Source organism: Ochotona curzoniae, unplaced genomic scaffold (genome assembly GCF_017591425.1).
Source record: "Ochotona curzoniae isolate NIBS_2020 unplaced genomic scaffold, NIBS_Ocur_1.0 contig_1014, whole genome shotgun sequence".
Classification (NCBI taxonomy): Eukaryota; Metazoa; Chordata; class Mammalia; order Lagomorpha; family Ochotonidae; genus Ochotona; species Ochotona curzoniae.
The window spans coordinates 27,737,988-27,751,888 of NW_024464920.1; the positions used below are offsets into that span (position 1 = coordinate 27,737,988).

The 13,901-nt window shown below is 40.8% G+C and overlaps 1 protein-coding gene across 2 annotated transcripts in view; it reads left to right on the forward strand.

The window, feature by feature from the left end:
* Window positions 1–13,901, forward strand: part of PTPRB (protein tyrosine phosphatase receptor type B) — a 106,568-nt gene that overhangs the window by 72,440 nt on the left and 20,227 nt on the right. For both annotated transcript variants that reach the window (XM_040990070.1, XM_040990074.1), the window contains 6 exons: window positions 1,038–1,301; window positions 2,724–2,987; window positions 3,647–3,928; window positions 7,292–7,570; window positions 8,104–8,253; window positions 10,338–10,581. In XM_040990070.1, the coding sequence (XP_040846004.1) occupies window positions 1,038–1,301; window positions 2,724–2,987; window positions 3,647–3,928; window positions 7,292–7,570; window positions 8,104–8,253; window positions 10,338–10,581 (1,483 nt within the window). The remainder of the gene's footprint in view (window positions 1–1,037; window positions 1,302–2,723; window positions 2,988–3,646; window positions 3,929–7,291; window positions 7,571–8,103; window positions 8,254–10,337; window positions 10,582–13,901) is intronic.

Below are 13,901 nucleotides of genomic sequence, written 5' to 3' on the forward strand. Positions count from 1 at the left end.
CCTAGAGATAATGAAGAGGCTCGTGTGGCTGAGGCAGAGAGAACAAGAACAAGCAGACAAATAGAGTTTGAAAGGCTTCCGATGTAAGGGCCATGGTGAAGAACCATGGCTATAATCAAAAAAATGTTTCTACATTAGATAAGGTGGCACTTGGAAGCTGAGTGGACTATCTGTAGAATAATAAGATTTCAGAATTTCTACCTAGAGTGTGGTAGAAAGTGATGTCATTAACTGAAGAGAAACAGAAGGAAGAAGAATCCAGGAGAAATCTACAAGGTCTAGTTCTGTGTTGCATCTGAGATGCCTGAGTGACTCACAAGGACAGGAAACCACAGGCATCTGGAAGTATGGCCCTTAGCTGCAATGAGAAGTGTCCTGAAGGGGAAGATTGGGACTGAAATGCTGTTGAATGCATAAAGTGCATGAGATTGATGGCTCAGCTAGTATTATAGAATGTTAATGGGACAAAGTGTTGAACCATATGAAATATCAAGTTCTGATTATCTTGATGAAAGGAAAGAACAAGATGAGGCTAAGAGAGTATCAGGGGTGTAGACAGAACTCAGGTGTTTCTATCAGCATCTTTAAGACTTCGAAGGCATCAGGCAGTAGCTGTTCCAGCAGGTAGGAAACAGGTCATTTCACGAGCACCTGGCCTCCTTGCCAACAGGTAGCACTTAAGGGGCAGCAAAATCATATAATAAATAGTTTAATGGTTTTGGCTCATCTCTTATCTTTCTCTTTAATAGTATCACAAAAACATTTGACGATGCAGATCAGATTCATATTTATTCTATGGCCCAAAGATGAATGTGGAAATAATTTCTCGTGCCTGCTTTTTTTTTTCATTCTCCTACGATTTTGATTTTTTAAATGGTAATTTTAACATATATTCCAAAACTCTAGATTTCTTTGCTTTGGGGATCATTATGTTTTTAGGCAGGGATGGCGTGTCTTTAGTTGCAGTGCACCCTTCTACGTGTCAGTCCTGAGAGGTGCCAGGCCAAAACTTACTCTCCTTCCCTTGACTTTTTCAGTTCCAGCAGCTGTCACCAATCTGAGGATCACAGAGAACTCAACCAGGCACCTGTCCTTCAGCTGGACAGCCTCAGAGGGGGAGCTCAACTGGTACAACATTTTTCTGTACAACCCTGATCGCACTCTTCAGGAGAGAGCTCAAGTTGACCCCCAAGTCCAGAGCTTCTCTTTCCAGAACTTGCTGCAAGGCCGAATGTACAAAATGGTGATTGTAACTCACAGTGGAGAGCTCTCTAATGAGTCTTTCATGTTTGGCAGAACAGGTAAGAACCAAATGCAAGCAAGAAAATACCGCAAGAGTATGTTGTGATCCTCTACCTTTCAGAGTCTAAATCAAACTTTGGATCGTATATAAATACTTTGTGGCCAGTCTTTACACCGACTTTGCTTTTCTTGATGCACAAGACATGGTGAAAAATGAATCTGACTCTTCCACTTGCTGCAGATTTTACAAGAGGGTTCTGATCTATTGTGCTTCTATTCAAGTTATACCTTTCCACCTCCTAAATGATGGACTAGAGGGAAGGTCTGGAGAAGGACAAATAGGCAGCAACTTCTGTGAATTGGAAACACCATACTAGATGAGATCAAAACAAGGAGTTGATCAAATCCAGCCTCCCGCATACTTTTGCAAATAAAACATATTCAGAACAAAAAAAAAAAGGAAATACAATCACTTCTGTCCCCATAATTTGAGTCATTTTCCTCTTACCATAGTTCTCGGGCACTCTCTCAAGAACATGGCCCATTGCTGAGATAGGACAGTAAACAAAGCACACCATATCCCTGACATGTAGGACTCTCAGTGAGAGAGAGAGGGGCAGGGTTTGGGGAGCAGATTGTCAAATGAGATGATGTTGGAATGCCTTAACTTCTGTGGAAGAAATTAAAAATGTGCCATGATAATGACTTGGTCAGATAAGACTCTCCTTTAGAAGGTATTTCAGTGAGAGCCTGAAGATGAGAAATGCCATGAGAAGACCACAGTGCCAGGGCAGTCTTTGCCTTCTGAAGGGAATAACACAGCATGGCAATGAGCCTGGGCCACAGAAAGGCATGCCTGCATGTTACCATTTCCAGAATAATCTGCCCTCTACATGTTTTCCATTATCTGCTGATTAACATTTCAAGTGGGTACCACTGTCTTCATTCTCCAAAGGAAAACACAGCTTAAATACCTCTGAGGCTAAGGGTCCTGAGTAATTGATACAGTAGCAGGGGATACTGTTTACACTCCTTTTCCTGATGAAGATTTGCATGCACAGTTTTGGTAAGAGCCTGAGAGAACTGAGAACCTGAAAGCAAGTAGAAAGAAACTAAATAGACTCAGAGAGGTGTGGTAAAAGATGGTGGACATCAGTGAGATGGAATCTTCATCAATATTTTCCTAGTCATGTATAAGTAAAATGAAAAACCATTTGCCTAGTATTGATAAACTATTTTTGAAGACCATTTTACCTGTTTCACATATTAGCAAGAAGTCACCACCTGTTTCATTATGTTTTAAGTTCCACCACATCTCATTGACCCACCCCTAAACTTAAATAACCTGAAACATAGACAAGAGCTGCCTCCATAAGTATGCACTGTCACCCACATGCCCAACACAACTCATGTTCTCACCGGTGGGCCCCGATGTCTTTGTCTCTGTGTTGTTCTCAGTAGAAGCCTTTCCTGTGTTTCAGTGCCAGCGCCTGTGAGCCATCTCAAGGGATCTAATCAGAACATGACAGATAGCCTTTGGTTCAGCTGGAGTCCAGCGCTTGGGGACCTTGACTTCTATGAGCTGATTCTTTACAATCCCAATGGCACAAAGAAGGAAAACTGGAGACATAAGGACCTGACGGAGTGGCGTTTCCACGGCCTGGTCCCTGGAAGAAAATACACACTGTGTGTGGTAACTCACAGTGGAGACCTCAGCAATCAGGTCACAGGAGAGGGTAGGACAGGTAAGAAGCCCAAACATCGCTGGCCAGATGTTGGCCGGCAATGGCTATGTCTCTCAATAAAGATGTGTCATGGTCTACCTCCTAAATGTGGGAAAGCTCTATGAGACAGGATAGAAGGATACAGATGTTAGCAAAAAGGAGGAATCCTTAGCTCAGCTCTGCCAGGTATCTATATTGAGCTGAACAGATCATTGAACATCTCTTAGCCTCGGTTTTCTTATCTTTAAGATGGGGAAAAATCATACATCATCGTTGTGTTGTTAATTAGTAGTTCTTGCTGAATATTTTTATGCCTAGACACACAGAGATGACACTGCTATCTTTATGCTATCTGAGGCTATTTTGAGATATAACTGTGTATGGACCCCAGCCCTACCACCCCAAAACCTGATGAAGTGATTCTTCATACATGTAACTCATTTGAGGTGTACTCATGCTCCCTGATAAGGCAACTCTAGTTATGAATGTTAAAGAAGAGGTACATAATAACACTCAAGGGATGAACTCAGTAGTAAGCTCTAAAAGAAAACCCCTACCACTAATTCTGATTGTCTCTTACACAAAGCACATTAAGTGTGTGCCTATTATTGCTTAGCTGTCTTCTTTGTATGCTAAACCATGCATGTAATCATTGACTGTTCTCTTTCTCCTGTGTACAGCCCCAAGTCCTCCCAGCCTTTTGTCATTTGCTGATGTTTCAAACACATCCTTGGCCATCACCTGGAAGGGACCCCCAGACTGGACAGACTACAATGACTTTGAGCTTCAGTGGCTCCCCAGAGATGCACTCACAGTCTTCAACCCCTACAGCAACAAAAAATCGGAAGGACGCATTGTGTATGGTCTTCGTCCAGGAAGATCTTATCAATTCAGTGTCAAGACTGTCAGCGGTGATTCCTGGAAAACCTACAGCAAACCAATTTTTGGATCTGTGAGGACAAGTATGACATGTTTTGCTACTCTTGATTCTCAGATGGAATGAGAGGAGTGTATGGTCAACATCTTATTCCAGTGAGGTTTGGTTGAAATCCACATTTTAATTGGAATTGGTTGGATTTGAATTCAGGCAGAAATCTATGTAGATTTTTTAAACTCAGTCAGCATTAACAATAATGGACAATAAATAAATAATCTCAGCCTTCTTGGAACTTAAAATTGGTTGGAAGATGCTATCATTAAATAGATAATTTTGAGATGAGGATGAGACCTCTGAATTGCAACCAAAGGAAAGAACAGGATTCACCAGCTAGAGTCAGGGAAAGAAGTGGGAAGTATTCCAAGGTCAGGAAAGAGAAAGAAAGATTGGCTAGTGGGGAAACAGAAAGTTAGTTGGCCAAGGCAATTAAGAGAATCAGATCATAAAATGTCTTATGTGCATGCTAACAACTTTGAACTTTGTTCTAAACCAAATAGAGCTGTTCAGTTACATAATTTCTTGATTATGTCTACATTTTAGAAAGTCCCTTTGAGTACAGCGCAGAGGCTAGATTGAAAGGAACTAACTAGAAACAAAGGAATTAGGATATCTTACAGATAATGTACTTGAACAGTGAAACATACACCAGTTTCTTCCCAAAGGCATTTGGTAAGCAATATAACAAACTTCAAATAAAGTCAGGTTTTCAGTGTAGGAATTTCAGGGTTTTTTTTTTTTTCAAAAATACCTAGTACATGTAGCTCCCAAGAGCATATCAGATAGTTATTGACAAAACATGTAGTTGAAAACTGGAGATTTATGCAAGCAGTTGTTTCATTTACTGAGTAAGCACTGATGCTGTGTAATAGTTCTATCTTAAAATCCATGCAGTATTCAAAAAGCACTTTGTCAGATAGATATGTCTCCAGAGAAATATATGAATAAGAACTAAGGGTAAATTAAGGCAAACACAGGATGGGTTCTCTGTGGTTATTATGGTCTGGATTAGCTAATCCATTAAGCAGAGCACTGAGCTGAGAGCTGACACCAAATTTCTAGGCTATTCTTTCCATGAATTATCATAATTACTGAATAGGCAGAATATTTTGAAATACTTTAAGTATTTCAAAGAGAAGGTTATAAGGTATTTCAGTGGTGACTTGATTTGAAGGAAGTTCAACAGATTAGCAAGCAATGAATGTTTGAACAGGCACAATTGTTGCTTGCCTCAAGAGCCAATCCTTCCCCTATCCTGAAAAAAATCCTCATTTTTCTGTTTTGTCTAAATCATCCTCATCTAAGCCCTTATGACTTAGCTGACATTTGTAGAACTTATTGTGAAACAAGAATTCATTGACGGAGTGTTTTAAAGTTGCACTTTTTAGGACAAGAATTCTTACTAAAATGCATGTGCCGAGAGAGAGAAGGTGAGCTCTTCTTCAAATCACAGTACTAGGTACTGCCATTGCAAGGGACTGCTACCAGGTCTACATAGCTGCTTGAAGATCATCTATGAATGGATTCTTCATGAGTTGAAGAATGACCTGTTGTACAAGGAGGGCCAGGGACACCAACTCCTACTTGATGCCCTAAAAGCCAAATGATAGCTCTTTCCTTTTTTTTTTTTTTCCTGTGTTTTAAAGGGGTTTTGTTTGTTTGCTTGCTTGCTTGCTTTTGTTCCTGCTTGTTTTTTAAAGATAGATAGGCAAATAGAGTAGATAGAACTTGATCCATCTTTGGGCTCACTCCTCAGTTGACTACAATGGCCTGGACTGGGTTAGGGTGACCAGAGCTGGGAGGCAGGAATGCAATCTAGGTCTTCCTTGTGGGTTACAGCCATCCAATGACCTGAGTTATCACTACTGCCTCCCAGCATCCACACTAGTAGGAAGCTGGAGTCAAGAGTTAGGTGCCAGAGCTGGGTATCAAACCCAGGTACCCTAGTGTGGAATGTAGATGTGTAAACATGCTATCTTAACAGCTGGGCAAAGGTAGGGCCTGTTCCCCGAGTGTCCCTCCTCATAGTGTCCAGTATTTCTGTGAGCCCTTTCCATAGTTGATTCCTTTGATTTTTGTCATCTGAAAATTGTCACTCGTTGTGCGATATCAACAGGACAATGGGTAGCCTTTACTCTTAAGATTTTATTTTTATTGGAAAGTCAGATATACAGAGAGGAGAAGAGATAGGAAGATCCTCAGTCTGTTGATTCACTCCCCAAGTAGCTGCAACTGCTGGAGCTGAGCCAATCTAAAGCCAGGAGCCAGGAGCTTCTTCTGGGTCTCCCTTACAGGTGCAGGGTCTCAAGGCTTTGGGCCATCCCCGGCTGTTTTCCCAGGCCACAAGCAGGGAGCTGGATGGGAAGCGGGGCTGCTGGGATTAGAACCCACATCCATGTGGGATCCTGTTTCATTGAAGTCAAGGACTTTAGCCACAGCATCATTCCCTTCAACACACACTGAAAGCACAGGGCCAGAGTCCCTCTGAAGGCTTTTTCAAACAGCTTAGATTCTATAATTAAAAATTGAAAGCTTTTTATCTAAAATAACTATCTATTTGGTTATTCATATGTGGGTGTCTCATAAGAACTTTTCTTTCATATCAAATCTTACTCATTGTTGTCATTCACAACAATACGTAAGATGGGCTATCTTTCTTGAGTCCTTACTATGTGTCAAGTACTCTGTCAGGAAGAGAAGAATGAACACCAGTAAGAATAAGAGACAGAACAACATGGCCGAACAAGGGCTTGTTGTTCTGAGCAAAGGGCTTGTAAACAGGGAGAGGCAGGCAAAGAATGGAGGAAGGAGACAGAAGTCAGGGCCAAGAGGGGGACAAGTCAGTCATGCCACGTGTCATCTCCCCACTCTAAGAACTTGCATTTAATGAATAAGTATCTTGTCAGTTACTGTCCCAGGTGGCTGGCTGCCAGCTGTGTCAACTATTCAAATAATTGTGGCACTGCTACTAAGCAGGTACTCTTAATCTCCCCATTTTGTGTCTGAGCTATAGACATCAAGTGGTTTGGTCAAGAGTGAATATAGCCAGGAAACAGAAGTTGTCTTCAGGCTGGGTGAGCCACACGCTTAACCTCTAGACTTCCCTGCCACACCCTCTGTCTGAGTGGCCTCCTGCCACTTGCTCTCAGCACCCCCTATGTACATGTATTTCCATGCATGCTGTCAGTTGATGATTTTCTAAAGGAATAGCATTTTTACTTTTTATGGGTTTTTTTAGAGGAGACTGGCAGACATAACTTCTTTTGGATAGTCTTGAGAACTTTTTCCTGAAAAGAAATCCAAATAAATTTGGCACAATTTCTTTAGATCTTGGAGTTGAAAACAGTGTGTCGCCCAGAGTACTGAAATGTGCCTTTTCTCTGTCCTTTAGAGCCAGATAAGATACAAAACCTGCATTGCCGCCCTCAGAACTCTACAGCCATTGCCTGTTCTTGGATCCCTCCCGATTCTGACTTTGACGGGTATAGCATTGAATGTCGGAAAATGGACACCCAAGAAATTGAGTTTTCCAGGAAACTGGAGAAAGAAAAATCCCTGCTCAACATTATGATGCTGGTGCCCCATAAGAGATACCTGATATCCATCAAAGTGCAGTCAGCTGGCATGACCAGCGAGGTGGTGGAAGACAGCACCATCACAATGATAGATCGTAAGTGTTCCCAAGGGTGTTCTCATGGCACGTCTGTCACATGGGGCAATGGGTCTGAGCATCTTTCTCTGTTAAGTCCACCACCACTGCTCACTGACAGGGGGTTCATTCTGTTATAATTTGAAAATGACCTAAAAGTCCTCTAGGAAATAGAAACATCTCTCTGAGCTAAAGATTCTGACAACAAACCAGCTAAATAATACTAAAGCACTTGAGTGAATTAGTATTTAAATGTATCACTTTGCCTGATACAGCTAAAGCTATAATGGAGCTTTTAAGCAATTTGATGTTACAACTTCAGGAAATCCTGCTGCAGAGCTGCCTCTTCACTGGGTTTAATGTGCCGCTGGCAAATCACGCTGCCTACTTCTCATCAGGAAAGCAGGAGAGTTTTGATTACCTTTAAGCACACACTCACGGTCACCATCTCATACTCATGTGTGTGGAGTCCTTCCTTTCATTGGCTTATTGTGCCTCATGTGAAAGCAGAGTTGAGAGACCCCTCTTACTTTCTTCCCCACCTCCCTTTCCAGGCCCTCCACCTCCGCCTCCACACATCCGTGTGAATGAAAAGGATGTGCTAATTAGCAAATCTTCCATCAATTTTACTGTCAACTGCAGCTGGTTCAGTGACACCAATGGAGCTGTGAAATATTTCACAGTGGTGGTGAGAGAGGCTGATGGTAAGTTCCCACAAATTAACTCAATCTACTGTGCGATGCAGAATTGTTTTCCCAAAGGTCAGATGAGGGGCTTTTTCTAGAACAAGTTTTTTAAGAGTAGAAAACAGTAAAAAAAAAAAAAAAAAAAAAAAAAAAAAACTTATTAACGTACTTTATGTCGTTGCGTTCCATCTTTTTTGGATAAAGAGAGATGTAACAAGAAACTGCTAAAAGATTTGATGGCAATAAAGCCTATTACTGTGTGGACTCAGCAAATGGGAGAGTAATAACAGCTACAAAAGTCGTCATTTAATGAGCCCTTACTACGTGCCAGGCACTATTGGAAATCCATTGCATATATCTTGGTTCAAGTATCTTCACCACTCATTGGTCATTATTCCTTGTTTTACTATTAAATAGCAGTATGCTTCAAATCTTTTTCCCTCCCCTTATCAAATATCTCATACAGCTGTACACTCCCAAGCCACGGATCAGTTGGTAAAAATATCCAAAAGCTGAAAGAAGGGAACAATGATCGTGAGAAACATTCCTTCTTTGCCAAGTTCCCTGGTCTCTTGAGTTACTCAGTTTCTACCTAATTCTTACTGACCAGCCAATACTAGTTATTATTATCACAGCATTCTACACAAACACAAAGTATGCTTTTTGGAGCTTATTATTTGTCAGACTACCTGTAGGAGGGGTGTGATGGATATTTGTATATTTACCATTGTATATTTACCATTGAGTTCTGGTATTCACAGGTGTTCACAGCATTCATATATTTTATACACAAAATCTTTTTATCCATATTGATTTCATTTACCTTCCTTTTTTATTCTACTTTTCTTGTATTTTTCAAATTTACTTAAGTAGCAAACATGAGTTTCTTAAGCATTCCTGATCATTTAAATCCATTTATAAGAAAACATTAAACCTGACGAACACTGGAGCCATTTCTAGGTGAAATGGTATTGTAATCTCACTGGGTTTATAGCCACCTTTCTATGTTGTACTTTCACATTTTATTTGATTGCTCTGAAGCTGGTTCTGCATAATTGATTAAATAATTTCAAAAGTCAGTGGCACGTCCCAGATTTCCTCACACCTCATAATTGAAGATAAACTGATGAGCTATGGAAAGACTTTAATTAGGTGGCAATGAAGAATTTTTTTTTTTTAAACTAAAAAGAACTCACACTCCAGAAAGCAGGCTAGTGCTCTGCAGCCATTGCGTCGGCACTATCAGTGTTCACAGAGGTGGGTTTTGGTAATCTGGTAACCTAAGATATCACTTTTTTTCATGTAAATATCATTTATAACATACATATTCAACATTCCTTTTTGACTGTTGCCAACAAAAATATTTCCAAGATCCACCTGTCTTGAGAAAATTGTATAAAACAAGAATCCAGGGTGCAGTAATGAACCTCCATGATAGCACTCAGTGACATTCCCTATAAGTGACATCTGATCGCTATAGTATTTGTCTTCCTCATTATGCTTTTCTTCAGCCAACATTAGACTAGTTTGCAGTGCCAAAACACACAGCAGACTGGGTGGACCAGGGAAGAGGTCTTTAAAGTGCTCTGAGGGAGGGGCCACACTGGGACTGGGATTATGCTATACTCAAGACAACAGAGAGCCACGCTCAGAGCTGTTACCGCACCATCATGGCACATGGAATATGCCTTGTTGGACGACAGTGCTGGCCTGGGACATGATTGCTCTTATCTTTTCCACTATTTTCTAGGTTATAGGCGTTTCCTAATTAACTCCACTACAATGGTTATTGGCAGATTGAGTTGGCTTTCGCTATGGGGAGACATCCAACTTTCTGTAGTTGTGGGACACAAAAGATGCAATAAGCTATTTTATTTTACTTCCTAGAAACATGATGCTATGTGTGCACACATATTTATATTATGTTTATTACTATAATAATATATTTTATTTTAGAAAAAAAGTAAATTAAAAGCAGCTTCATCAGGTTGTCACAGTAACCTTTGAGATCACCTGAGAATGGGACAGCTGCTTCAGAAATCTAATTGAAATCAGTAAAATCACAAGAAAGGTTGTCCTTGACTGTGGATTTTCTTCTTCAGGCAGTGATGAGCTGAAGCCAGAACAACAGCATCCTCTCCCTTCCTACTTGGATTACAGGCACAACGCCTCCATTCGAGTGTACCAGACAAATTATTTTGCCAGCAAATGTGCTGAAAGTCCTGACAGCAATTCCAAGAGTTTTAACATTAAGCTTGGAGCAGAGATGGAGAATCTGGGTGGAAAGTGTGATCCCAATCAACACAGATTCTGTGACGGACCACTGAAGCCACACACCGCCTACAGGTTAGATGCATTACCGTCATTTTGCTGGAAGGGACATGCTACATTACTAGCTGTGTACAGGCTTTTGTAGATTAAGCACCTGTGTTACGAGAGTACTCTACGCTGTACCAGGTAATTTATAAAGTCATCTTCCTTCTGCAGGTAGTGTGCGAAGAGGGCCTTTAACGTTGTGTAAAAGCTCCAATTCATTATGTGAACAGAAAGGAAGGCTCTTAAAAGATTGTCTTTCTCCCTACAGTTTCTTTATTATGAGTCAAATAACTTATTACGGCATTAACCACTGTGAAAATGTCCAAATAGAAAGATTGCTTAGGGAACTCCAGTTCACCTGAGGTAATGTCTTCTGCTTCGTGAGACTATTGGAATTACACTTAATCGTTCACATTTTCAAGTGTGTGGCAGGTAAAAATGAAAATGTTCTGTGGTGCAGACAGAACTGCTTAAAGGGAAACAATCCCTGTATGAATACAGGCACCATATTTTCCCTCTGAGACAACAAATGAAAGGACCAGCTGTTTGACTTTTGTGGTCAATAAGCACTACCAGCACTATGAAACAGCAGTGTGCTTGTTACAAGCAATGTTTCCAGAAAGTAGGTACAGGATATTGATACATTCCTATCAGTGTCCTTAAGGGGATTCAGGCTACCTAACTTGGCTATAAGGCAACAGGCATTGAAAAATATTACTTCTCTTAAGGATGTACCTTCTCTATTGGGTGTTGCCAAGCTGGTATCCAATCACTACGGCACTCAAAGAGGTTCTCAGTGGGCCAGTGTCCACGCTGAAGTCCTACTGGATCTCAGTTTTTTAAAATCTCATCAGCTGGACAACTCTTCCAGACAAGTGTTGACAGCAAGTATCTGGGCAAATGGAGACTCTCAGGTAGACAGACTGTCAGCCAATGGGCCTTGGAAGGATGACATCCTTGGAGAAATGAAATCAATAGCATTTCAGGATTATCAACACCACTTGAGCAGTGCCCATGGAAACCAGGACCCTGGGATGACACCAGATGGCCATACCTCCCCAAAGTACTGATGCGATTCAAATGCTGAGTGTAGCCTCTCTCCTTCTCTCCCCTATTCCTCCAGATATAGGAAGAAGAAAAAAATAAAATTAGAAACAGATCACCTCATCATTTTTGCCTATTACTCAATCCTTCCAATCCTAATAAGTGGTCCACACAGGCTTGCATCTTTCTCAACTACGTAATCATCAAAAATAAAATTGAAAAAAAAAGAAGAAACAGCCTCAATTCCCCATGTTGAAAAGATAAACCAGCCCCTGGGAGATTTTTTTTTAAGTCTACTAAAGTCTAAGTGACCAAGGAGTTGTGCTATCTCTCGGTCTTAGAGAGACTGCAGGATCCCAGCTTTCTTACTACCCTTATGTTTCTCTCTTGCCCTCTCCAGAAGCTCCTCTCACCCTGCGGGGTGAGCCTGTCTGGGAGACAATAGGAAGCTAGTGCTGTATCTGCCTTACTGCAGGAGGTGAATCTTCTGTTTTAGGAAAGCCATCTGCTCTCTGCTGATAAGAGAGGATGCTCTCTCAGGTGGGATGTTGTATCCTTATCTCCTTTGGGGTCCCATATGATTCATGTCCTGGTAGCCCTGCTTCCCATCCAGCTCCATGCTTCTGGCTTTGGAAAGCAGTCGAGGATGGCCCAAGGTTTTGGGACCTTGCACCCACATGCAAGACCTGGAGGATGTTCCTGGCTCCTGGTTTCAGATCAGCTCAGCTTCAGCTGTTGTGGCTTCTTGGGGAGTGAATTAGCAGATGGATGATCTTCCTGTCTCTCCTCCTCTCTGTATAGCTGACTTTCCAATAACAATAAATAAATCTTTAAAAAATAAAATAAAATAAATAATGCTAAACAGATGATGCTTGGGAAGAGGAGGCATTCCCTTTTAGTGCCTCGAATCCTCAACAGCTACCTTGTTGGGGGACGCCGAGCTCTGCCTCTGTGCCATCTGAGTTCCTCCTGTCTCAAGACCAAGCTTATCTTCCGTGTTGTCAGACACTGTTTCTTTTTTTAATTATAGAAAAAAATAGGAAAAAAAACTAGTATGGAAAAGAAAGTCAATACTAAATGCAGGTGTTATTCAAGTTGATTATATCAGTGATTGTAGTATGTTTCTATTCATTGTTGAGTACTAACATTCATATATATATTATTAGTATTATTCCATTTGGAAAAAGAGAAAGGGCAGATCAATATGGTGAAAGGCAGTTTGGAGCTTACAGAAGTGCCTATCTGGTCCTGTCTTTATTTTGAATAGAAGGGCACAGTGACTAGAGTTAAGTAATCAGATTTCCTGGGCTCATTGTCCTCAAACCAAGGAAATTAAGCCACATGGTCTCTTTACTTTCCACTCTATAATTCTGATTCTAGGTACATTTAAAGTAGGAATAATTACTACCTTAAGTCTGGTCATTAAAATTTCATTTTATTCATATTACGTATACTATGGTGATAATAGAGTTAGTGTATGTTTCATTGCTCCCTCCATCGAAAATACTGGGCCAGCTATTGAGGGCAAGAGAGATAAATAAGATGGAGCTTCTGCCTTCACGGAGCTTATGATGCAGAGAGAAAAGAAGAAATGTCTGGAAAATAGAGACAAAATGTTGAAAGGCATTAGAAGGGTATAAGTGAATAAATGATGCAGAAATTAAAATGGCTTCTCTTTTAATTAAGTTTTTACATGGCGAACAAATGTCATGCATTTCATACACAGAGATGCAAAAGCATAATGATACTTCCTGCCCTTCTAGCCTCAGTCCTCCTCCTTTCCTTATTTTTTCTTTTGATTTTTATGACATGCTTTGTTTATTTTTTTAATCACAAGATTAACCCTCCACCAAAATAAAGAATTCAACAAGGGATGAGTAGGAAAAGCATAGACAAGGGCTGTGAACAATAATCAAATCTCATATGTGTTACATTTTTGGTGCTGAGCTGTGGTTAATACACAGAACGCTTCTTGAAGGACATGTTATTTTAATTGGGCATCAGAAAGTAAGGAAGAGTTTGGAAATATGGAGGTAGGGGCAGAAGGAGATTCAGTGTGGAGCAAATAGTGGAAGTCAAAGTATGGAGGCAAGAAATACGCAGATTGCTTAGACAAGAGCAACTACTTGAGTTTCATACAGGAGGTGCATAAAGAGGGGTAGCAGGGAGGCCGAGATCAAAATGACAGGATGGGATAGGACTACATGTGAGTGCTGAGCAAGGGAGCGTGTTCGTGAACATTCTCAGGGTGGTAAGGGTAGATTTCCTATGACCCACTAATTTTAGGTCAAGCTTATACTAAATCA